This window comes from Dendrobium catenatum, unplaced genomic scaffold (genome assembly GCF_001605985.2).
Source record: "Dendrobium catenatum unplaced genomic scaffold, ASM160598v2 fragScaff_scaffold_156, whole genome shotgun sequence".
In the NCBI taxonomy this organism is placed as follows: domain Eukaryota; kingdom Viridiplantae; phylum Streptophyta; class Magnoliopsida; order Asparagales; family Orchidaceae; genus Dendrobium; species Dendrobium catenatum.
The window spans coordinates 11,540,473-11,565,472 of NW_021318618.1; the positions used below are offsets into that span (position 1 = coordinate 11,540,473).

Consider the following 25,000-nt stretch of genomic DNA (forward strand, 5'->3'; position numbering starts at 1 on the left):
AATTACTTGCTTTCTCCTGAAGTGTGTATCAAAATGCTTTCCCTAAAAAGTAATACTCATATAGCCAATAAAATACCTTACAGATAGCAATCATTTATATACTATTTATATTATTCCTTATTTATCTTCAAATGAGACTTTGTATGAAAACTACTTCTGATATAGAAACATGATGCCGGGAGAAGAGATTATTTCATGCGGAGATCGGACACAAAAAATTGTTCGGTTGTGTTTCTATGAACAATAAAAGCGCAGTGGTGAACAGTAAAAACGTAGTGAACTACACTTCTATTGTTCAAAGAAACAAACCGGACGGTTTTCTGTGTCCGGTCTCCGCACATAATAATTTCTATATCGGGAATACCAAAAGAGACCAAAAAGAATTTTAAAAGAATGAAGAGAATTTCCCTTGAGCTTATCGATACATAAATGAACCTGTATGTACAATTCAAAACAGTTAAACTTCCAAGAGCTGATCGATAATGACTATTAACAGTGAAGAATTGACAACACATTAGCTTCACCCTGCATTGCACAGAGCTCACTAATTTTACACTGCAATCAAGGCAAAAGGACAAATGAAGATGGAAAATTATGAATTGAAGCATTTGATCTGTATGGAATTATTCTTTGGGTTTATTAGACATAGCCAAATATATAAATAGTTTCACTTTACACATGTAATATTGTAATTAGTTCATTCTTGTATAGCTCTGCTATTTATAGAGCCCTGTACGTCTGTCATCTAATAAAATATGATTTTACTTCTTTCTCTTTACATCGTCTTGTCCTTTAGTTATTCTTGTTTCGGTTCTATCCATGGCCGAAGCTTTCAGGGTTTAGAAGCTGGAAATCAGAAGAAATAGTACAGAAATCAGAAGGGAAAAACATTGCCAGTAAAATCCTTGCCCACCTGTGCTGCTCTAGATCAAAAGGTTCTACTTGGGCCGCCTGCGGTAGGGATATAATATATCGTCAAAGGTTTCTTTGATATAGTTGCCCACCCGATTCAGATTCCTCGCCACACCAGAAGCAACCAGGCCAGCATTTCTTGAGAACCTGCACATAATCAACCATAATCAGGACTACACTCTCCTCATTCTATACTTGTTTAGAATAAAATGGAGGATTTTGTAGTGAAAACAATAATTGTAAGACTTACCTGGACATGAATTCTTCACCCAAAGCCTGTGGTGGTTTGTATGGACGGGGATGGGAGCGAGCAGTAGCATCTATAATTCAACCAGTTAGTAAACAGTGATAGCATTTTCTTTAATAATTGCTAGATGCAAGATACAATAATGGGATAATTACATACATAACTGATAAGGAGCATATTATGAATCCAGAGATATCATACCTCACCTAGTCGAAAAATTATTCTGTACGGACACCGGACACAGCTAAAGTATGAAGCCCAATGAAAATGCATCACGTTACCCGGTACCGAGCGGTACTGGATGACGTGGCGCATTTTTATTGGGCTTTGGATAACGTTCGGCATCCGCACAAAATAATTACTCCACCTAGTCATCCCTCTTACAGTACCACTATTAGCTAACTACTTTATTACCTTTTTACCGTTATATAGTACCATTTAGCTTTATTTCAGCTTAGCTTTCTTTAGTAATAATACACTTACTCTTGACATATAAATATAGAAGAGTAATATGTAAAGGGGAATATTAGAAAGAAAAGACGAAAAAGCCTTCAGCTCACTGTTTTATTCGTTTTATATTCCCTGCATTGCCTGTTTTTAGTGATTACCTACATTAATAACATTTAAATTTTGGTTACGTACAAAACAAACACTCAATTGCCTCTATTTTCCAAACTATGAACTCCTAAATATCAAAATTCATAACAAAGTCCTAAACCTTTATTTTTTGCTTTTGTTAAATTTTCAACAATTTAATTCTAGGAACTGCAAATTGATAGCATATTTTTTAAATGCTAGCAGCCAAATGAGCCATCAAATTAAATTTAAAGATTGCAATCACTTCACAACAAACGAGTTGTTGCTGTTAGTGGTACTTTAGATAGATAGTTATTTCACTCATAATCATAACTTAATAAAAGCAACAGCAAAGAAAAAAAATGTTAATACTCATTCTAATTTTCATCACCACTAAACAAAAGGAATCAAACAAATCAGAAAGATAATACTCTCAGTAGTAGTTGCTATCACTCTTAAAACAAAATTACCAGACCATTCAAAGATTTTGAACTAAAGAAGAGAATTGATAACAAAACTTGAATACTAGTTAACAAAACTTGAATACTAGTTAAAAACAGATAAGACTAAGTTAAAAGATTTAATAAGTGAAGACATAGAAGGTGAGCCTATGTAGTTAGTGGCTAGAGATTTTACTCTCATGCGAAAGTTGTTTTACTATTTCAATAATATGACAACAGAAAAATAAAGTACAAAAATAAAAAGAAGGAAAACAGCAAGAAAACCCAGCAATTGGCCAAAAATATGCAGCGTTTCTTTAAACAACAAGCAAAGAGGTAGAAAAAAAAAACGAATGCATTGTCGATACTATTATCATCACTTGGCATTGTCTATTTATTTACTTTGAGAACTACCTTCCTTGTTATGAACATGGGCAGGAGCATGGCCAGCATTTGATGTTCGCCTATCTACCAATAGCTGAGACAATTTCAATAAACTTGTTAGAAAAAAATCTAAAATTGAAGAGACATTTCTAAGAAATAAAGTGCTCGTGTCTGACTTATAGACTAAATGATATCGAAATAGAAAAAATGAAAGAAGGAATTTAAAAATATCCGCTATGATTTCTTTTGAATTCTTATATACTTTAAAATAAAAGTAGTTTTATTTTGCGTATCTAATTACGATTCAAAAGCAAATACGGATAATGAAATAAACCATTTAGTAGATGTGAATACAATGACTCTAAAATTTCCAGAGATGTGGAGAAATTAAGCTGGGACTTAAGTGTGCTAACCAAGCCAAGCGTAGGAGCTTGAATGAGCTTGTGGGGCAGTCCAAATCAAACTATTATTTAAGTCATCAATATTGAAATCTATATTATCAAAATTTTGTAGAATGATAGAGGGATCCACAAGTCAACTAATATTGATAAAAATTCTTGAACACGGATTAAGGATTATAACCATTTGATCAATCCTTGATGGCCCCTAGATTGCAATTCATGTGCCTCATCTTCTTTTTCTAGCCCCAAGCCCTAGTTGAGGTCTTTTTTTTTTCTTTTTTTTTAAAGCAGCTCTGATTTATTTCATTATAAGACTTTTGAAGAAGTCTACATATACTTCCATGCTTTATACATAATCAAGCAATAAAATTCAAATCAGTTTTTTCTATTTTTTTTATTTTTCTACATGGCACCAGAGCAAAGTTGGGGTTTCCTTCTTCCAAACTTTGTTCTCTTTCCTTCTTGTCATTTTTTTCTCTTCATTATGTCTGATTACTTTGAATTCCCCTCTTAAGGAGTCGACCATCATGAATGATAAAAGTCAAAATAAGAGAACTTCAATGGCTACAAGCCTCGTGTTGTTTGAACAGAAGAAACAATTTGAAGTGGTCTCAAATTATGAAGACCTTTTTGAAAAGAAAGGAAAATATCTATCATCTTGTATATCCACCTCTGAAACAGAAGGACAAAGTTTGTACTTTAGGATAAAGCGGATTTCATAATCATTACTTGATTTTGGAATACCATGATACCAAAAATTAGAGTGTTATATATGTTCTTCTCTACTATAAAAGAAATTTGTGACACCGTCAAATAAGCGTACTCAAAAGTGAAGGATGTTATACTCATTTATGGTTATTGAGTATTTTAATGCGATGAAAGTTTATTAGCTTGAATTAATTATTACTAAAATATCAAGATGATATGCTGCAAATTGATGCCGCAATTCTTAGGCAATTTATAGAACGAGAAAAGGTGTTTAAGTTCCTTGCAATACTCAATAATCACTTCGACCAAGTTTGTGCATAATTTTAAGCAGAGAAAATCTACAATCACTAAATGAGATTTTTTTTTATCTCTTTTATGATTAAGATGGTAATGCTCTACAACTACAGAACCCCAAGGTAAGGGACTTATTATTATAAAATCTTTTTTCGAAAAAGGACAAAAGCTTTCGTCCAAAGGCAATTTATGGGGCAATGATTGTAAAAAGAAAGGACACATAAAAAAATCCTAAAAACTCCACGGAAAGCCCCCAAACTATAGTGCAAATAAACAAGTTACCGAAAATGGCAAGCCTTTCTTGTGGAATTAGAATGGCTCAATCTAAAAGAAATTAACAAACTCAAGAACTCTCATTTCTCTAGAAAAATCATCTGGATCATGTTCTTTAACTAAAAAATAATATGACTTCGAACTCCTATATTGCAGCTCCTTAAATAATTGCCCTCACATCTATATCCTAGATAAGATTCATTGGCCACATGAAGAACCTTTTTAAATCAAAACTACAAACCTTTCCCTAAAAATATAAAAATATAAGTATTTGATGGTTCTCTAACAACTATTAAATATCAAAAAATTGTTTCAATTTTCTTTGCATTTACCCTCAATAATATACTCCATGTTCCTCATCTTACTGTAAATTTTCTATCAATCCATAAAATCGCTAAAGAACGCAATGATAAAGTAATATTTTTTGCTAATCATTTTATATTTCAAGACCTCAATATGGGAAAAACAATTGGACAAGCTAAAGAAAAAAGATGGGCTATATCTTCTTGAAGATGGTAATAACTTGTCATGTTCATTTATTTTTCACCCTCAATATAAAAGTCATTTGGGAATATTATTATAGACTAGAGCATCCATATTTCAAAGCCCTACAATGTATGATCCATTTAGCTTTTTTTAAATGTAAATATAAAAAAAAAAAAAAAATATTGTGAGGCTTGTAAAATTGTCAAACATCAATGTGATGTTTTTTCCCTGAAATTGATTCTAAATCCTCAACTTCGTTTCTAATTATCCACTATGACATTTGGTGAGCTTCCATGATCCCTAATCTTTTTGGAGCTATAAAATTTGTCATCATAATTGATAATTGCACTCAAATGGTATGGGTATATTTTAACAAATAAAAATCTGATGTGCCATTATACAAAAATAATTCCGCCATAACATAAAAGGTTTTTTAACTAATAATGCTTGTGATTACATGAATGAGGCAACAAACAATGTCATAAGGATGAATTATTGGTCCTCCAACACACCAAGAAAGGAATGTATGTCCCCATTACGCAAATATACATATATATATATATATATATATATATATATATTACTGGTACATGCCAATCTCTTCTCCATGGGTGAGTAACATGCAATCTATGCGAGTTTTGTTCAACAAAACCAAGGTAAATTTTTTTTTAAAATGATAAAATATTAGTTTTTAAGATATAACTCGCTAGAAATCACACACTAAACAATATTCTTAGGATGCTTCACCATCTCTTGCAACAACAAGTCTTTAACCCACTACGTTGGGTCGACTACATGAATCTTTTTTCTCAATAAAATCATATTAAGAGTTAAATTCTCATTTAAATCTATTAAAAAATGTCAGGTTTGATATTTTCTAATCAAGTCTTTTTAGGCATATTTATGTATTTCTTAGCATTTGCCAGATCTAATACATCTACTCTCCTAACAATAGCGTCGGAAGGTTGATGTTTTATGTAACCAAACCATCAAAAATGACCCTCTCTAATCTAATTTTCCACTAGAGCTATTTCAACCTTTTCCTGCATATGCTCTTTTGCATTTTATCTCTAAAGTGTATAGCTATTCATCCACTTGAGCATCATAATCTATGCAAAACTTAACTTGGTTTTATACTTCTCTTTTAATGAACAGCATTCTACATCATAAAGCATTGCAAGTCTCATCATCATGTTATAAAATTTTTCCTGAAGTTTGAGGGGTACTTTTCTATCACATAATAGGCTCGATGTATTCGTTCACTTCAACCACTCAACTTGAAGAATCTAGTTTACCTTCATAATTCAAGTTTTCATCAACCCCCTCTCTAGTCTTATCAACAAGAAGAATATCATCAACAAAACATACACCAAGATGCATTCTATCGCAAATGTTAGTATGAACATCCATGAATAAAGCAAAAAAGATTTTTCTACAGGATTATAAGAACAAATATATAACTAGTAATGATATGCCAAGACGAACCCTAGCACGGGTCTATTGGGTCATGCAAGTAAATATCACAATTTGAACATCATATGAGAGGATTATAAGAACAAATATGTAACTCTCCAAACACTAAGCCAAATCAAGCCATAATTCATCCTCCAGCAGACCAACGAAAGGAAAACCAAACCAAGATAAGAATTACCCCCTCGATCTTCTTGATTGGAGAACTTAATTCAAGATTCATCCAAAATACAAAATAAAAAACCGGCTTTTGAAGCATTCTTTCATAGAGTGGATAGGATGCTCAACGAAGATATCTACAATCTCTAGGAGTTTTATTACAAATACAAATTATCTTATTCAACCCATTTACGTGTTGTAATAACAAATATTGTAAATGATCGAGTTTTGACCAAACTTCATCAAACATGATTATGATATAACTAGATCTGGATGTCAACCAAATTACTAACCCAAGCACAAAGTAATCCACATCATTGTTTCATAGTTGATTACATAACCTAACCAACAAAACAATCTAGTAATGATATGCAAAAGGAAAACCAAACCAAGATAAGGATTACCCCCAAGCCCTCACCCGTCGGCCCTACTTGCCCCTCCTTCCATTCTTTTGAAATCTCCTATAAAGAAAGAATTGAAGACTTACCTAATCTAGATCTTCTTAAATTTGGAAATTTTTCAAATTTCAAATTCAAATAAATTTGAATTTGAATACTTTCCTAAAATAAGATTAATCTAATTTGGATACTTTCCAAATCCCTTCAAATCTGAATTTAATTGGAGTTTCCCTTTAATTCTCTTCCCTTATTTAATATCCTATGTTTGGAAAGAGTCTTAAATCTTCAATCAATTTCCCCCCATGCATGGCCGATCCCCTCTATCTATTTAATTCAATCAATTAATTAGATACTTGCCTCTAATCCTCTTTAATTATTGAACATCCTAAGTTTGGAAAGGGATTTTTAAATTCCCCAATTCAATCAATCCATATTAACTCCCTAGACTCTCAAAACCAGCCATCTCCAACCTTCTCTCAGCCCCAGCCATCCCTCCCAGTTCTCTACCATGTGGCCCTCAGTTTTCCCTGATTTTCTGCTTGTTGTCCCGCTATTCCAGCAAGAATATCTTGCTGTCCAGAAAAGATTTCTGCATTCTGGACAGATTCTACCTGCTGTCTTGAAATTTATGCACAGTAAACTGCTGTCCAAAGAAGGACAGCTTGCTGCCCTTCACTCCAACAAGACTTTCTTTACCGTACCACCACCAGGAAGGCTTTTCACTGCTGTCCCGATCTTCATGTGCTGCTGTTTACACATATTTACTTGCTGTCCAGAAATTTCTGGATGCTAATAGTGGTTGTCCACCCTTCCAAAACCTAGAAAGCTGCTGTCCAAGACCACCTATCTGTTGTTCAAAGACTCCAACAGCAGTTCGCCGCTGTCCAACCCCTCTCGGAGCTACTGTTGCTGCCCAGAATCTCTGTCCCAGATTGCTGTCCAAAGACATCAAGAAGAATCAAAGGTTGCTGTCTACTTCCTCTCAAGCACATAAACACCACACCGGAGCCTATTTTGTCGTGTTTATTTGGGTGAACTTTCTTCCTACTCTTTTATCTTTTAACCATTCTCAATTGTAGTTATTAATTGATTCATGAAAAGTTGTGTTGATTCTTCCAGCTAAAAGCCTAGTATTTATTAGGAGTTATGTGAGAGATCTTGCATAGCACTACTCTTATTGTTAGATTAGAGATTTCTTGTTGAAACCCATTTCGTTTGTAATGTCAAAAGTAATTGATTGTTATGTGATTTTTACTTCTTGCAAGTGACTTGGCCTAAGCTTTTGTTATCGTTCTTGTGTTTTATTTCATTGTCTAAATCAACATAAAGCTTTAGTTAACTTGCTCTTAATCATCAAGCGTGCAAAATCCTTATCTAAATCATATTTTCATATGTGTCCTGCATCAATATCTCTAGGAGTTTTATTAAGTTTCCTAAACATAATTACAATCATCTAGAACTAATCAATGTGAAAGATATGAAAATAAAAAATAAATAAATTCTTTAAATGACATGTTCTAGAGATTTCTAAGTTGAAAATTCTCTAGCATTTAACATAATTAGAAGATTTCGAATTTAGGAAGCACCCTAAGGTTGTTGACTATGTACAAGAGAGAAGATTCCATTCGATGCAAATTAGTTAATAAAATAGACCTACACAAGATCAATGAAGAAGTGCACCTCCTAGCAACTAGCTTGATTCGAACTGTTGTCCCCTAAAAACACTCAAAAGGGCAAGCTATCCTTTTTTTGAATCAAGAAGATCCAAGGAGTCTAATGCCTTGTTTTCGGCCAACATAACCTTCTACGGGTAATTTGTGCCGCAAATGGCTGAAAACAATTATGAACCTCTACATACACCTATCCTCTATCCATCTTTTGATATCAGTCTTAGAACGCCATAAAACTTTTATCTCTAGAGGGCTCTTTTGGCATTCAAAGGTCCTTAATAGAGTTTTATCTCTAGAGGGCTCTTTTGGCATTCAAAGGTCCTTAATAGAAAGAGCACCAATCCAAATATAGCACGAGATAAATATTAAAAAATGAGCAAATCTAAAAGTCATTTTCAACCCTCCTCGAAGCGTATAACATGTCTTGGATTCTCCTTCTAAGAAGACAAATAAGGAAAGGGATAAGAGAGATGAAATAAAGAAAAAGGAAGGAAGATTGGCATAAAAAATAATAAAAAAAGAAGATTGGCATGATGATGAAGTGGTTTGAGTGAAGTTCTTCCTAAACCCTTATTCATATTATCTCTTTTCTAGCCATTGAACTATAGATACATCTTCTCCTAATGTCTTCTCCAAAAAAAATCCAAACAAAAGCTACATAACCCAAAAGTTAAAGTTTCTACATAGTCACGCTAGAAAGATTACGAGAAATAAGGAGGATGTGAACAAAGTGGAGAGAGAAGTAGAGGAAAAATGAAAGAAAGAGATTATTCAACCAAGGGAAGAAAGAGGAGACTAGACAATTTTTATCATGGCAAGAGATCTTCCTCATCAATTAAAAAAAAAAACCCAATTAATAAGAAAAATAATTTTCAAGAGTTCTCTAGCATATTACAATTTGAAGACTTCCTAGTGCTATGGTTTTGGATAGAGAATCTATTCCATTCACTCAATAACTAAACAAAATTATAAAACTAGTTTGAACAATACATCTTTCAAAATTTATAAACCAAAGTGCAAGTAGCCTAACACCTTGAAACATCAAAGTAATTTTACCCCAAATATTTTGTTGACCAAACATATAGTCGGCTTACCATGGGGATGTTTTATGCCCTTTAGAAATCAGAAAATTAAGAAAGAACAAATGCATGAAGTAACCAAAGGCAAGGTGATATTTAAATTCCAAAACTAGCGATAATTAAAGTTTCAATAATGTATGATATAGAGAAAAGTAAAATCTGAAGAGAATAACTTCAAGGCCAGCACAAAATGGCAGCTCTGCTTGCTCCTCCCTCTTCTCATTTTTAGTGTCCTTGTCATCCATAAATACAGAATAGCCAAGACAAGCATACTTGAAGTCTGACAGGCTACGCCCATCATTAGCTGCTTCCATCTCAGATTCCCCAACAATGTGGCTTGGTACTATTTAAGAGAAGCATAAATCAAAAAAGGAATTACATTAATGTTCCAAAGATTCTTATTTAAAACAAAAACGCAATGAAAGCATAAATTGAAAAATTTTTAAATGTGTAGATATAAGCAAACTTAAATGTGAATTTACAAAAAAATACACTAACACATCGGTATGGATTGATTTTGATGAATCAACTTCTTAAGCCCTACACAATACCAGCAGTAACAGTTTTTTAAGACTTTTTAGAGGACTTGAAAGTGAGCTTCTTATTAAAAAATAAAGGAAAAAATACCTCTAAGTCACCTAATCGGTTGGTTTTTTACTAAATAATTCAAACAAGATAGAGAATAAACAGAACCTTCTAAGAATTATTCAGTATTGACATGCGCCTTAATTTTTTTAAAACTATCTTATAAAAAAAGGATCTATCATGCCTTAAATCCTCAAATAGATGAATTGGAATAGTCAGGGGAATATTAGCCCAAAATCACTTGTATGACTATCGAAATCATGAGTATCAGCATGTAGGTTCCATATCCAAGTGGTAGTATCAAGACCCTTTAGCTATAGTTCTTGAGAAATGGTCGGGTCTAGCCGATTCCTCGAGAGATGTTTCTATAGGATTCCTATCTACAACAATTTTTACTTTGGGTTTTGACAAACGAATAATCATTAAGTTATATTCAATCTCAAATGACAAAACCAAAGAGATTTAGCACAGCAATTAATAGAAAATATTTTAAACCATAAAATGAAGATGATGTAGAAAAAGAAATGCATATATTATTTTTAAAATATTATAACAGCTTTTAAATGTATTAATTTTCATGAATATTTTTATTTTAAATTAGAGGATAAAATTATTAGAACTTCTCTAGAATTGAACTTAAATCAGCTAACCCTATGTTTAAGAATAAGGATTTCAATACTTGCATTTGCATTAGAGAAATATTATAATCCAAAAAAAAACCATTCACATCATCAATTGATTGCAATGAAAACTTTTTCCAAGTAGAAGTATATAAAAATCTGCTGCTGAATTTTTGCGTAGATTTTTTGGAACTATTTGAATTAATCAATAATGAATTACATTTAAGTCAATACTCCCTCTACTCTGCCTCTTCATTGGATTTTCTCTTATGCCTATTGTCTCTATCCTTAGAGAAAACTATATTCCTGGCCTCTCCTTCTCTCCATAAGGAAAACTGCATGCATCCAAGATCTCTCCTTTCTCTATCCATGGAAATCGTAACTTCCAAGCCTCTCTCTCTCTAAGAAACTAAAAGCTCCCTCCAACTTCCCCTTTCAAACAAAAAATTGTGTCAAGTCTCACACATCAAAAAATAAAAATCAAACAAATTTCAAGAAATAAAAGAAGAAAAAGAATATCAATAATGAGATATTAGGAAAGCATCCATCATAAAATATCCAACAATATGATAACAAATCACCTTCTACACCATTTGATATCAAAGCTAGATTTCCTGAAAGTCGTTACAACCAAATCCTAGACTACATATGCTTTCCTTCCTTTAACCATCCGACTGTGTTTTGAATGAACACATTGATGCAAAAATATTAAGATAATGAACACTGCGTTAGGGTTCATAATGAAATAAATGCATATCACACAAAAAAGAAGGATCAGCAGATCAAAGATAATGAAATACATAAAAATGATCTTTCTATTATTGCAAACCAAAAAACATGGGAATCTGAACAAAATATAAAACGCAACAACAACAACAACAACATCAAGCCTTTATCCCACTACGTGGGGTTGGCTACATGAATCCTTTTTCTCCATTTTGTCCTATTAACAGTCAAATTATCATCTAAATCTAATAAGGAAAGATCATTTCTAATATTCTATAACCAAGTCTTTTTAGGTCTACCTCTACCTTTCTTAACATAAGTCAAATCTAATACCTCTACTTTCCTAAACAGGTCATCGGAATGCCGCCGCTTTATATGACCAAACCATCTAAGGTGACTCTCTCTAATCTTATCTTCCACTAGAGTTACTCCAACCTTTTCACGAATATGCTCATTTTGTATCCTATCTCTAAGAGTAAAGCCACTCATCCACATGTCTCACCACCATCGTATAGAATTTTCCCTTAAATTTGAGGGAAACTTTTCTATCACAGAACAAGCCCGATGCGTTCAATAGATCCAACATATCTAAAATATAAAACGCAATAATCAATTAAATCCAAAGAAATCAAATAGAAATTTGAACAATGAAAATTTAACAAACAGTTAAATTTTTACATCTCAACTGAAATTCACTTGTATCAAATATGACCCAAAAAACAAACTCTAGCAAAGCCAATAACAAATATTTATAAAATAAAAGAAAAAGAAAACAGATCACTATGTGAACAAAATATATGCATAGCCAAGAAACAAGTAGGTAAGTTTTCACATAATTAGTTAGTCGAACTTGAACTGCACTTGAAGGAATCATACAGCTAACTGGCATATATAAGATTGATAATTAAAATCTAAAATTTTATTCAAATAAAACCTGAACTATTAAATGACGTGCATGTGACCGAAACTCCATTGGAATACAACACCGCCTACCAAAAAAAAATAAACTGCCGCTAAACAGTAGAAATAAATGAAGTCAAAATCAACAGCAATAATTGAAAACAAAACATCAACATACGCTTTTGAATGTTACAGAAGATGGCGGAACTTCGGAATAACCACAAACTAAAAAACCCAAAGTGGATAAACCACGTGCAATTAATAGTTATGCATAGATCATGAGGATAAGACAAACGACACTCATCCGTGCTGCACATTTGACAATGTAATTGAAAGAGTTGACGGCATCAAAAACAAAACCAGTAGCCAAGCAACTCCAATTATGAACCAATTTAATAACCCGAAAATCCACAAATTGGCCCATCAACAACAACTCAACAAACAAATTGGACTACTTGAAGATTGAACAACAGTTGAGCCAATAGGAAGCAAAACATAAACCCAATGGCTGGAACGTATCAAAACTTCACAAAAATAGTACAGAAAACCAAATTAAAAAGTCAATTTACATCACATATGATAATAATTCGATTTTTATCAAATTTGCAATGAGGTATTTGATATGTGCATGTTAAGTCTAGGAATTCTAATACAGATTTGACATGGAGATGTAAGAAAATCATACTACAACAACTACTACATGAAGAATTTATCTCAATACCTGGGGTCAGCTACATGAATCATTTTTCTCTATTGTGTCTTATTAAGAGTCAAATTCTCATTTAAATTTAATAAACAAATGTCATTTCTAATGCTTTCTAATCAAGTCTTTTTAGTTCTACATCTACCTTCCTAAACATAAGTCGAATTTAATACATATGCTCTACTAACCGGGTCATTGGAAGGCCGACACTTTATGTGATTAAACCATTTAAGATGACACTCTTTAATATTATCTGCCACTGGAGTTACTCCAACCTTTGCACATATATACTCATTTAGTAAAATTTTTATGATAAATTATTAATCTTTAAAACAATATTTGAAAATAAAAAAACAAAATTCAATAGAAACTAATTCAGATGAAAATCAAGTACCTTCTACTAGAAAAAAAAATGACAATAAATTCACAATCAAGAAAGACATGGCAAGTACTTTGAAATTGATAGAACTCTAAAATCTAATTTATATTATATATGATTAAAATCAATCATGCGCTCAAACCAAGAATAGATTTTAAAAGAAGAAAAAAATATAAAGGAAAGAATTCAGCAGAAAGACAAGCCGCACAAAATCTACAATTCTTTCATTAGATCAAGGAATTAAATCCCATAAGCAAAGGTAAATCCAATAATAATTTTATTCAAATTCCCAATGTTAAATTTTATTTATAATCATGAAGCCAGTTAAAAAGTCTCCTTAACAAACCTTGAAGAGAAGAAACCCAAGAATGGTGTCCTTAATGGCTCAGCTCTTGGAGCTACCATAGATAGATAGTATAAGATGAAACAATGTATTCGTGCAATAGAAAAGCACGAAACAAAGGATTTGAAGCTGCAAAATACAAGGTGTCAAAATAAGCAAATGGACTCACATAACAAAAGCTACACAAGTTAAAGTTCCTAGAAGATTTTAAAGTCAAACTCAAATAAGCAACAAGTAAACACAACATAAGCTTGAACATAAAAAGAGCAACATAAATTGGGGATCACAAGGTAAGACCGAATAGAAGTCAAAGCAGGAGGGGGTCAAAAATAACGTCATAAAAGGAGTAATCGTATGAGGAATAACAAAAGAAAAGCTAGAAATACCCTAGATTGCTATAGTTTATTTCACATAAATTTATGTCTAACTAAAAATTTCAACTAGGATAAATTGTTTAGTTGAATGTAATCTAGCATATTTAAGTATAAATGTTAGCTTTTCAATAAAAATATCAATGAATCATCATCTATAGATTTGGGATTCTACTTTATAATATATAATTTTTATCCACCAAAAAAAGTGGATACAATTTAATCACATCGCCAACTTAAAAACAATATCAATATCAACGTATAAAACAATCGTGCAAATAATATGTAGAATGTTAATCCTAAAGGACGGGAAAGAGATAACCCAGGAAATTGGTTGGCAATTCATGACATAAGCCAAATCAGATACATTAAAAATGAAACTAATTCTAAAATTTTCTAAGACTTCTAACTTCAAAGCATTGGCCCCAAATTCATTGCACGACATGCTATGGTCATATTTTTTTAGCAATAATTTCTTAAGGATTCACATAGGAAACCTTTAAAGACTAGATCATTACTTTATTGGGAGGTTTAAATTAAAAATGTCTTCATACATTCAATAAATTTATAATTATTATGCAACAACAACAAGCATTTATCCCACTATGTAATTATCATAATTAATAGGAAATTTAAAGCCAATATCTTCATGTAAATCATATGTATGATTCATGGATGAAGAAATAGTAATAATATGGATGCAAGAATAACATTATTACTTGTTTTTTCCTAATTAATACACTATAACTAATTTGATGAGAAGAAAATGATGAAGAAAACTTGGAATTTATATTTATTAAATTATAAAAAAAAACCTTCTACTAGTAGACATAACACAAATATGGTATGCCTATAATATAGACAAACAAACTCATCAAAGAAAAATAGCACAAAAGATTTCAAACTTAGTCATGATAATTACATATTTTTCGATACAACTAGATAGATCAAGATTTTATTTTAGGGTAATCGTAGCAAATAGAAATAGAGGAAATCATTGGACTCGTATAACTAAAGGCACAAAGCTACTTGGAAACTTTAGCATCCTCGGCCACCCTCTTCACAAACTGAGACATCCTAGGAATATAAGAAAGGCAAGATCCAAGCAAGAACAAGGTAAGAGAAAGCCAATCATGAGACATTTTCTCCAACTAGGTAGAGTTCATTCAATCATCTTCAGCTATGTTTAATATCAATCTTCCCTCCTTAGGTGCACCTCTTTAATCTTGCTTCTTCTATCACCTAGTGTTTTCAATTTTTTCCAACATGTAATACAAAAAGGAAAGTTCAATATTAAAGTTTATTATTACAATAGGCGCCACTTTAGAAACTCTCCAATAATCTTCTTTATGCTTTTACTTTCTATGATTAAATTGTATGCCAAACTACTCTCATAACCTCAGTAATCTATTGGTGTTCCAAGTAGCGAAAAAACCCATAGCCTTAGTTATTGAAACACACATAAATTCCTTGCACCTAAAATAGAAGAGAAAGGAATGCTCATCAATAACGCTCATTCAACATCTAATTCCAAATCATTTGTTGTGTTAAAGCATGAATCATTGCATGTTGATTGAAAGAATTGAAGGTAAGTCGAGAAATCAGAGCCCTACTCATGCGTGTGATTCCTCAAAATCTAATTAAAGAGATATCCTTTAGCTCAACTCATAGAAGAGTGGAAGAACAATTGATTTGACTATTGATAATAATTGTTGAACTATTCAAATAGATACAACAACAACATCAAGCCTTTATCCCACTATGAATCATTTTTTCTCCATTGTTTCCAATTAAGAGTTAAATTCTCATCTAAATCTAATAAAGATATGTCATTTCTATTATGTTCTCACGAAGACTGTTTAAGTCTACCTCTATCCTTCTTAACATATGTCAAATCTAATATATCTACTCACCTAACCGAGCCATCGGAAGGTCGACGTTTTATGCATACTATTCAAGTAGATAGTCTTACAAAATTATTAAAGAAAGTAAGTAAATCTCCTCAATGTTGATGTTCCTAGTAAATGCAATAGCTCAAGAGAATAGCAAGAGTGCTCGAGAAAAGAATAATAGCTCCACACAATATCCAATGAGCACACAAGCGACCAAAGCCCTACCCATGGGTGCAACAACAACAACATCAAACTTTCATCCCACTACGTAGGGTCGATTACATGAATTCTTTATCTCCATTGTCTCATATTAATGGTCAAACTCTCACTTAAATTTAATAAAAAAAAAATCATTTCTAATATTTTCTAGCCAATTCTTTTAGGTATACCTTTACCATTCTTAACAGGGCCAAATCCAATACACCTACACTCATAACTGGGTCTTCAGAAGGCCGATGTTTTATGTGTCCAAACCATCTAAGGTGACTCTCTCTAATTTTATCTGTCACTGGAGCTACTCTAACCTTTTTCACGTATATACTCGTTATGCATTTTGTCTCTAAGAATGAAGCCACTCATCCACCTGAGCATCCTCATCTCTAAAACAGCCCTACCCATGGGTGTGATTCCTAAAAATCAAATTAAAGATAAAAACTCCACCTCAACTCATAAAATAGTAGAAGAACAGTCGATTTGATAATTTCTAACAGTTGTTGAACTGCCCAAGAAGATGGCATTACAAAGTTAATAAAGAAAATAAATCTCCTCAATGTTAATGTTTCCAACATATGCAACCGCCCAAAAGAATAGCAAGAATAATCAAGAGGGCAATTAGGGCTTCACAGGATCTAGTGAGTACCCAAGAGGACCATGCTAGTATTCAGGAGAACGAAATTCATGCAAGAGAAATGGATGCAAAGGAGGCTGAATCTTCAGAAGATGAAAAAGAGAAAAGGTCACAAAAATTTTGAAATAGCAGCAACTGAGCAGCATGATGAGATGATTGAGTCAACTGCCATCATGGAGGAGCGTGTTTTATTATTAATCCAATTACATGGGTGCAGTCTTCCCTCTCGTGAGAGATGAGGTCCACGAGAATTGAGCCAGACACCAGAAGGTATCTACTATGCCTAATACTTAAAGATAGGTACCGATATGGCTTTCAGGTTTTAATCCTCTCGATATGTACTAAAACGCTACTTTATTTAAACCCTGCTTGAAGCAAACCAGCCACATGAAGTAATAGAAACGTGAAATAGAAAAAGGTGAAGGGAAACATCTGTTCAACCAGTCTAAAACAGCACAAGAAACACAAAAATAGAGGTCCATTAAGAACTGAAGCGACTTTTTTAAATCGATATTAACCAACGAGTAGAACAAAGAAGTAAGCTTACCAATCAGATTCCAAAAGATAAAAACATATAGAGATGGAGAGAAATAGAAGAAAGCAAATAGAAGGAAAAGTTAACCTTGGGGAAGAGTCCGACTGATGCCGAAACAGACAGGGTTGCGCGCGTTTGCTTTGAGAACTGAGGAGAAGTAGAGGCAACCTTTGCAAGACTTTCCCTTATAAGACGATGCCCTCGGGCCCTGCAATTGATCGGAGTCCCCGCCGCCGCCGCCGCCGCCGGATGATTCCTCCATAAACACCTCTGTGTCGCTCGAGCTTTGCCCTCGCACCAACTCGGGTTTGGCGTTTAGGCCTGGCGAAGTACACGGAGTACTTGTAGTGGGTAGATGAACTTGAGTATAAAATAAATATCTATACGTGTAATTTTTTTAAACAATTTCGATTTAAACTAGTTAACTTAATTATATTAAATTTCCTCTTATATATTAAAAAATTACATTAAATATATATCTTTGATACTTCACAATTTTTTTTGATATGGCACTCATGAGTTGTCCGATAAAACACTCCAAATCTACCCTATATCATCTTCATATTTACTAGTTATGCAACTCTCAAAAAACTATAAATATATCATCATTCTTCACATGAAGAGGGAGTATGAAGAAGAGAAGTGCTCTAAGGTTTGAAGAATCCTGGAGTTTCACCCAGCACATCCACCGACGAATATGCACCACTAGATCATCATTATTGACTTTCCCCCATACCATCGTCCTCACACCCACATCTGGCAGCCATTAACTAGTCTTTCTCCATTACCGTCCTTCAACTACGGTCCTTCCTGTAAGAATGGCAAGAAGAAAGAGTTGCAGAGAGCTTAGGCGGAGGACAACCGTGAGAAAGAAGTGAAAATAAAATCTTATTCATAACAGAGATACAGAGCTGTTTATATAAAAGAATTACAGGTAATGATGTAAATAAGATAAATAAGCTAATATATGATATGCTGGCTAACATTCCCCCTCAAATTAATCATTTGTGGAACATATGGTTAATTTGGAACGAAGTTCGTTGAAGCGAGCAGAGGAGAATGTTTTTGTCAGAATGTCGACAATCTGTTCTTTGGACGGAATGTGCTGGATGCTTATGTTGTAGGAGAGCTTTGCGGGATATCAAGTTCTTCCGCAAGTCGACGGAGTTATATCACTTCGGAAGTGGCTGCGGAGAGTGCCCTGTATTCGGCCTCCGTTGAAGATTGTGCGATAGTCACTTGTTTCTTTACGGACTAAGAGATTAAGTTTGATCCTAGGAAGGTGCAAAACCCGGAGATAGACTTTCGGTCGAAGGAGTCGGATGCCCAGTCAGCATCGGTGTATGATCAGAGTTGAAGAGAACATGTAGTGACGGGTAGACCGAGTTTTAAGGTGCCTTTTATGTACCTTAGAACTCGTTTAAGAGATTGGTAATCTTGAAGTGTCGGCTGTTGCATATGTTGACATACTCGGTTTGTAGCATAAGCCAAGTCCGGATGTGTTATGGTGAGGCATTGCAAGGATCCGGCTAGGCAGCAGCAGAGAGAGGCATCTGGAAACGGTTGATTGTCCTGATGAGTGTGTTTTGGTGCAGGATGGAACGGAGTAGGAACAGGTTTGCAATCGGCAAACTCGGAATCATGTAGAAGTTTGGCTGCATAATTTTCTTGTGTGAGGAAGTAACCCGAGCGAGTGTGTTGGACGTGGATGCCGAGGAATAGGTTTATCTGGCCTAGCTCTTTTACAGTGAATTGATATTGCATTTCTTGGATGATTGATTGAACGACGGTGTCGTTGTTATGATAAGAATGTCGTCGACGTAGATTAGGAGGTAGAGATGAATATTATTTTTGTGAGATATTAGTAAGGAGGGATCAGAATGACTAAACCTGAATCCACGTGTTTGGAGAAACCCGGTTAGTTTTTGGAACCATTGACGCGGTGCTTGTTTTAAGCCATATAATGACTTGTGTAGTTTGCAGACAGCCGTCGGTTGATCTTTGTCCAAGAACCAAGGTGGTTGGCGCATGTAAATGTCTTCCGGTAGATTGTTGTGTAGTAAGGCATTTGATATATCAAGTTGTTGCATGGGCCATTGTCAGTTGAGAGCAAGCGCAAGAAGCATGCTATTGTTGGCATTTTTGACACTGAGCTGAAGGTTTCATTGAAGTTTATGCCGAATTGTTGATCGTAGCCTAATGCGACGAGGCGGGCTTTGTATTTATCAACTTGACCGTCATGTTTCAGCTTCGTTCTAAAGGTCCATTTGCATCTTAAAATGGGCTGGTCGGTCGGAGCCGTACAAGTGACCAGGTGTGTTGACGTTGTAGAGCATTTATTTCATTGGCCATAGAAGCTTCCAAATGCGTGCATTGGGCAGCTTGACGATATGTTGCAGGAGTATGGTCGGCATTGCTGAACATAGTAAAAATCTTAGTGGGCTTGGTGATACCATATTTTGATCTGGTTTGCATCGGATGAGTTTGAGGTTGAGCGATGCGCTTGGTATTTTGGCCAGCCGATCGAGTGGGAGAGGGATTTGATGCTTGTGTATGATCCTGCATAGTAGTTGCAATGTGATATGGCGCGGAACAGACCGAATGGGGAGGCCCGGATGGTTGGTTAGAGGCAACATACGTGGGTATAAGCAACAGGGGTGAGGTAGTAGTCTGATCATGTATCATGATGTTCTTGTTAGAAGCAATAGAGTGAGGAAAAGGAAATATAGTCTCATGAAACACCACGTGCCGAGAAATGTGTAGTTTATTAGTGCGAATGTTGTAACATTTGTAACCTTTGTGAATCGGAGAATAGCCAAGAAATATACATTCTTGAGATCTTGGATCTAATTTGTTTGTAGTGTACGGTTTAAGCCAGGGATATCAGAGACATCCGAATGTGAGTAGGTACGAGTAGTTTGGAGGTTCTCGTTGAGGAGTTGAAAAAGGGATTGGGCAGTAGCTTTAGAGGGTAAGCTATTAACTAAGTAATTTGCAGTTGAAAGAGCGTCCGCCCAGAATTTGTTGGGTAGGTTGGATGCATGTAGAAGCGTGCGAGTGAGTTCAATAAGATAGCGATGTTTGCGCTCGGCCATCCCGTTCTGTTCCGGCATGTGAGGACAACTCAATTGATGAAGAATGCCGTTTTCTTGAAGGTATTATTGGAACGCATGGCTAGTGAACTCGCCTCCTCCATCAGAGCGAAATTGCTTCAGTTTAGCTGAATGCTGATTGCTAATAAGACTGCAAAATAGCTTAAAATTGGTGAACGTTTCTTGTTTAGAATGCATTAGGTAAATCCAAAAAAATATAGTGAAATCTTCAATAAAGACGACATAATATCGATGACCATTTAACATTGGTTCTTGAGCCGGACCCTAGACATCCACGTGTATAAGTTCAAATGGCATAGATGTAACATAATTATTAGTATTGAAACTAAGCTTGTAGCTCTTGGCCACGTGTCACGACCCGACCCGACCCGGGATGAATCCCGCTCGCCCAGGACGATCCCAAATCGTCCTGGACGATCCTGGAGCAGATTTCAGATCTTCACACCACGTTACAAGATTTTCAAAGAAATTGTAAAGAAATGTTTCTAATATCAGAAATGTTATTTGCAATAATTTTGAGAATATGTCGATGAGGGTGACCAAGTCTAGCATGCCACAAGTGACTGGAGGAGACGGTCGTTTGCAGAGCTGGATGGTGGCGTGTCAGAGCTGCTGTGATGTGGTATAATTTGTTGATAAGCTGTCCACGAAGCAGTAGACGCTGATCCTGAATGTCCTTAATATCAAAACCATTAGCGTTAAAAGTAATGGAAATGCGATTGTTTGTAGTTAATTTAGAAACGGAAAGTAGATTATGAGTGAGTGAAGGTACGTGAAGCAAGTTACAAAGGTGTAGCTTACAGTTTGAATCCGGCAGAGGGATAATCCCTTGGCCGGAGTTTTGAATTTGTAAGTTGGACCCGTTGGCTATGGAAACCGAGTCCATGCCTTGATAAACGGACTGGTTTAGTAGATTGGATCTCTCCGGTGTGAGGTGAGTGGAGACACCTGAGTCAAGAACCCAGTCTTGATTCGGATATTGCGATAGTTGGGAAAGCATCGCTCGAGGTCCGTTGGTGATGGTGGGAGCGTATTTGAAGTTGCAACGATGTCAGCAATTGAGCGCAATGTGGTTGGGTTTGCCACAGATTTGGCAAGATGGTATTGGGTTATTGCTAGATGCAGCTCCAGACGTCGGTTGAGCGGGTGCGGGATTTCTTGGCGTTGAGTAAGAATTCTTGAAATTCTGTTTGAAGTTGCATCCCCGAGTTGAATTTTGTGATGTAGCATGAAGAGCAGTCAGAGCCAATCCGATATTTGCATCTTTGAGTATTTCTTGGTTTACATGAAGCTCCTCACTGCATAATAAAGAATAGATGTTATCAAGATCGGCGGGAAGTGAGGACGTTCTAATTACCGTTTTGAACGAGTTGTAAGTTGAAGGAAGTCCGTTGAGAATATAGAGAACAATGTCTTCCGGTTCTACTTTCGAACCGGACGCGGCAATGTTGTCGACGAGCTGTTTGATTTGAGAAAGATATTGTTGCATATTGAGATCCTTCATTTGGATATGATGTAGTTCATTCTTGAGTTGAATGACTCGAGAACGACTCGTTGGTTGTAGGCAATGCTCGAGGATTGTCCAGACTTCTTGGGCGGTGGTGGAGGTGATGACATAGGGTAGGATAGATGGTGAAATCGTGGCAACAAAAGCGGAAATCAAATTGCTATCTACGAGATGCCATGTGTTGGAATCTTTATAATTCGGTTCCGCCGGTGGTGGATTATTGCCTGTAAGATGTCCGGCAAAACCTGTTGCCGTGAATTGCTGTAGAATTTGGAGACGCCATATTGCATAGTTGTCGGCGGCGAGGGGATGCGGAAGCAAGTTATTGATGTTGGAAATGAGAAATTTCAAGGAAGCTGGGATGAGAAGCTCGGCGGAAGAAGACGCCTCAGCGATTTTTGCAGAAGAGGGAGGGATGGAGGTTTCAGATTCTTGATCCCCCATTGATGGCTCTTGATACCATGTAAGAATGGCAAGAAGAAAGAGTTGCAGAGAGCTTAGGCGGAGGGCAACCGTGAGAAAGAAGAGAAAATAAAATCTTATTCATAACAGAGATACAGAGCTGCTTATATAAAAGAATTACAAGTAATTATGTAAATAAGAGAAATAATCTAATATATGAAATGCTGGCTGACACTTCCGACCTCCATCACCCGCTGAATACGATCATTCCGACCATAGCCGTTCGCTTATGCCCCCTTCGAACATCGTCGCCCACCTACGGACCTTCCGACCTCCTTTGCTCGACGATTACGATCCTTCGAACTAGCATCACCCTAAATACGTGCCTTCAGACCTCCATCGCCCGCCAATTACGATCCTTCCAACCAGTGTCGCCTAACTACAGTCCTTCAAACCTCTTTCGCTTGTCGACTACGGCCCCCTTTGACTAACGTTGTCTGCCAATAATCTTTTCGACCTTAGTCGCGCCACTAACTAATGGCCTTTCAACCTCTATCGCCTACCAACTATGGTTCTTCTAACCATCATCCTTATCCGACTATTGTCCTACCAACCAAACGAACATGACAACACTATATTGAGAACTTCTATTATGTAATTTTCCAACTATATAATATGCTCTATATAATATGTATTTGTTTCATCGAGCAAACACCCTCCTCCGAGAAATGGCATTATTTGTAACCAACCACCAACACTAGTGGAATCATTTCAACTGGGCATGACCCTATAAATTTTCCCCCTTTTTGGAAATTTTCACCTAAAAATTCTGTTGTCTCTTATGCATGATGCACTATACTCTTTTATTCGTTTGTGTGCTGTATCTTTGTACAAAATTAGGACGTTAAACTTTATATCTCTCTAACACCGCGAATGTTCCAGGACTCAACAATCTTAAACATTTTTTGTATACACAAAAATTAATATCAATTCAACGATACTAATTTGTATGTATATACATATTCATATATAAGAATATTTGTTTATAAAAATGGTTCAGATAAAATCCAAAAAAAAAGGAAATATATAGAAGGGCCTATAGGTAGTCTAAGAAATTACCATGCGATGCAGATAATTTATTTTTATAAAATAAATTGATATTGTGGATGTCGAAAGATTCATAAATAACTTAGCCAAACAAAATGATTAAAATAGTAAGGATTTAGTTCAACAGAAGTGCATTAAACATGAAGATAAAAAATGATTTTCTTAAAAGAGAATATTCAACAGAGGTGTATGAGATATTTTGATAAACTCTTCAATAAATATTTTGAGAATACAATTAATTTTGTGAACTATTTTTTAAGAATAAATGTGATGCACATTTGTGTGTGAATTATAGATGAATTAAGTTAACATATATACATTAAAATCATGACAGAGTAATTGAGCATAAGTTATGAAGCGAATCCTTGGTTCGCTTGCAACCCTAGAAGTGATGCTAATGGTTCTCTGAATCAGTTCAGATTCATGCTAGGTAGGTATATTATGGAAGTTATATATTTGTTGAGAGATTTGATTGAGAAGTCTAGATAGAGTGAGAGGAATATACATATGATGTTTATTAATTTAATAAAAATATATGAGAAAATTTCAAGATAAGTGTTGTAGAGGGTTCTAGAAAAATAAGTTAATATTGCTTAGACTCAAGTCATTAAGAATATGTATATAGGAGTTATTACTTGTGTTCAAACACAATGTGATTTGAACAATTTTTTCATATTTTTTTGGGTTTACCTCAAGAATTAGTCGTAAGCTTGTATCCTTTTGTTTTAGTTATAAATGTTCTTACTAGACATTTGTATAAGAATGTAACTTTGTTTATTTTTTTTGGCTGATTATATCATCTTTGCTGATAAGGCTAGAGAGGGAGTTGGTAAAAATTTTGAATTATGGAGGTCAACGTAACCTTAGAGTCTAAAAGGTTTCATTTAAGTAGATGTAAAATTGAATACATGTAGTATAATTATAGTGGTATTAGATATATTGGTATTGTGACATTGGTTGATCAAGTCATTAAAAAGAATGCTCATTTTAGATATCACATGTCGATTGTTTAAGGTGGTGGTGAAATAGATCATAATATTTTTAGTAGAATTCAAGTTGGATGGATAAAGTGGAGAAGTGCATTGTTTGTTGTGTGATTTAAAAGTACCCCTCAAACTTAAGGGCAAACTTAAGGGAACACATCATCAAATGGTTGTGAGACCTAAAATGTTTTTATAGTGTAGAATGTTGGCCATTAAAAGAGAAACATAAATTTTAAGTTTAATGTTACAGAGATTATGATGCTTAGGTGGATGAGTGACTTTACACTTGGAGAGCATATGAGAAAGAAGTAGATATGTGAAAAGGTTGGAGTAGCTCCAGTGGAAGATAAGATTAGAGAGAATCACCTTAAATGGTTTGGTCGTATAAAATGTTGTCCTTTCGTTGATCCAATTACGAGAGCTTATATATTAGATTTGCTCTATGTTAAGAAAAGTAGAGGCAGACATGAAAAGGTTTGATATTTTTTAT

At 34.7% G+C, this 25,000-nt stretch overlaps 1 protein-coding gene across 1 annotated transcript; it reads right to left on the reverse strand.

The window, feature by feature from the left end:
* Positions 1-457: 457 nt before the first annotated feature.
* LOC110096237 lies at positions 458-17,745 on the reverse strand. Its single transcript, XM_020822085.2, has 6 exons — positions 17,486-17,745; positions 9,671-9,840; positions 2,590-2,653; positions 1,163-1,232; positions 843-1,059; positions 458-639 (listed from the first exon to the last, which is right to left on the reverse strand). Exons 1-5 carry the CDS (start codon positions 17,658-17,660, stop codon positions 939-941), a joined length of 600 nt encoding a protein of 199 aa, XP_020677744.1. The 5' UTR covers positions 17,661-17,745; the 3' UTR covers positions 458-639; positions 843-938.
* Between the last annotated feature and the right edge of the window lie 7,255 nt (positions 17,746-25,000).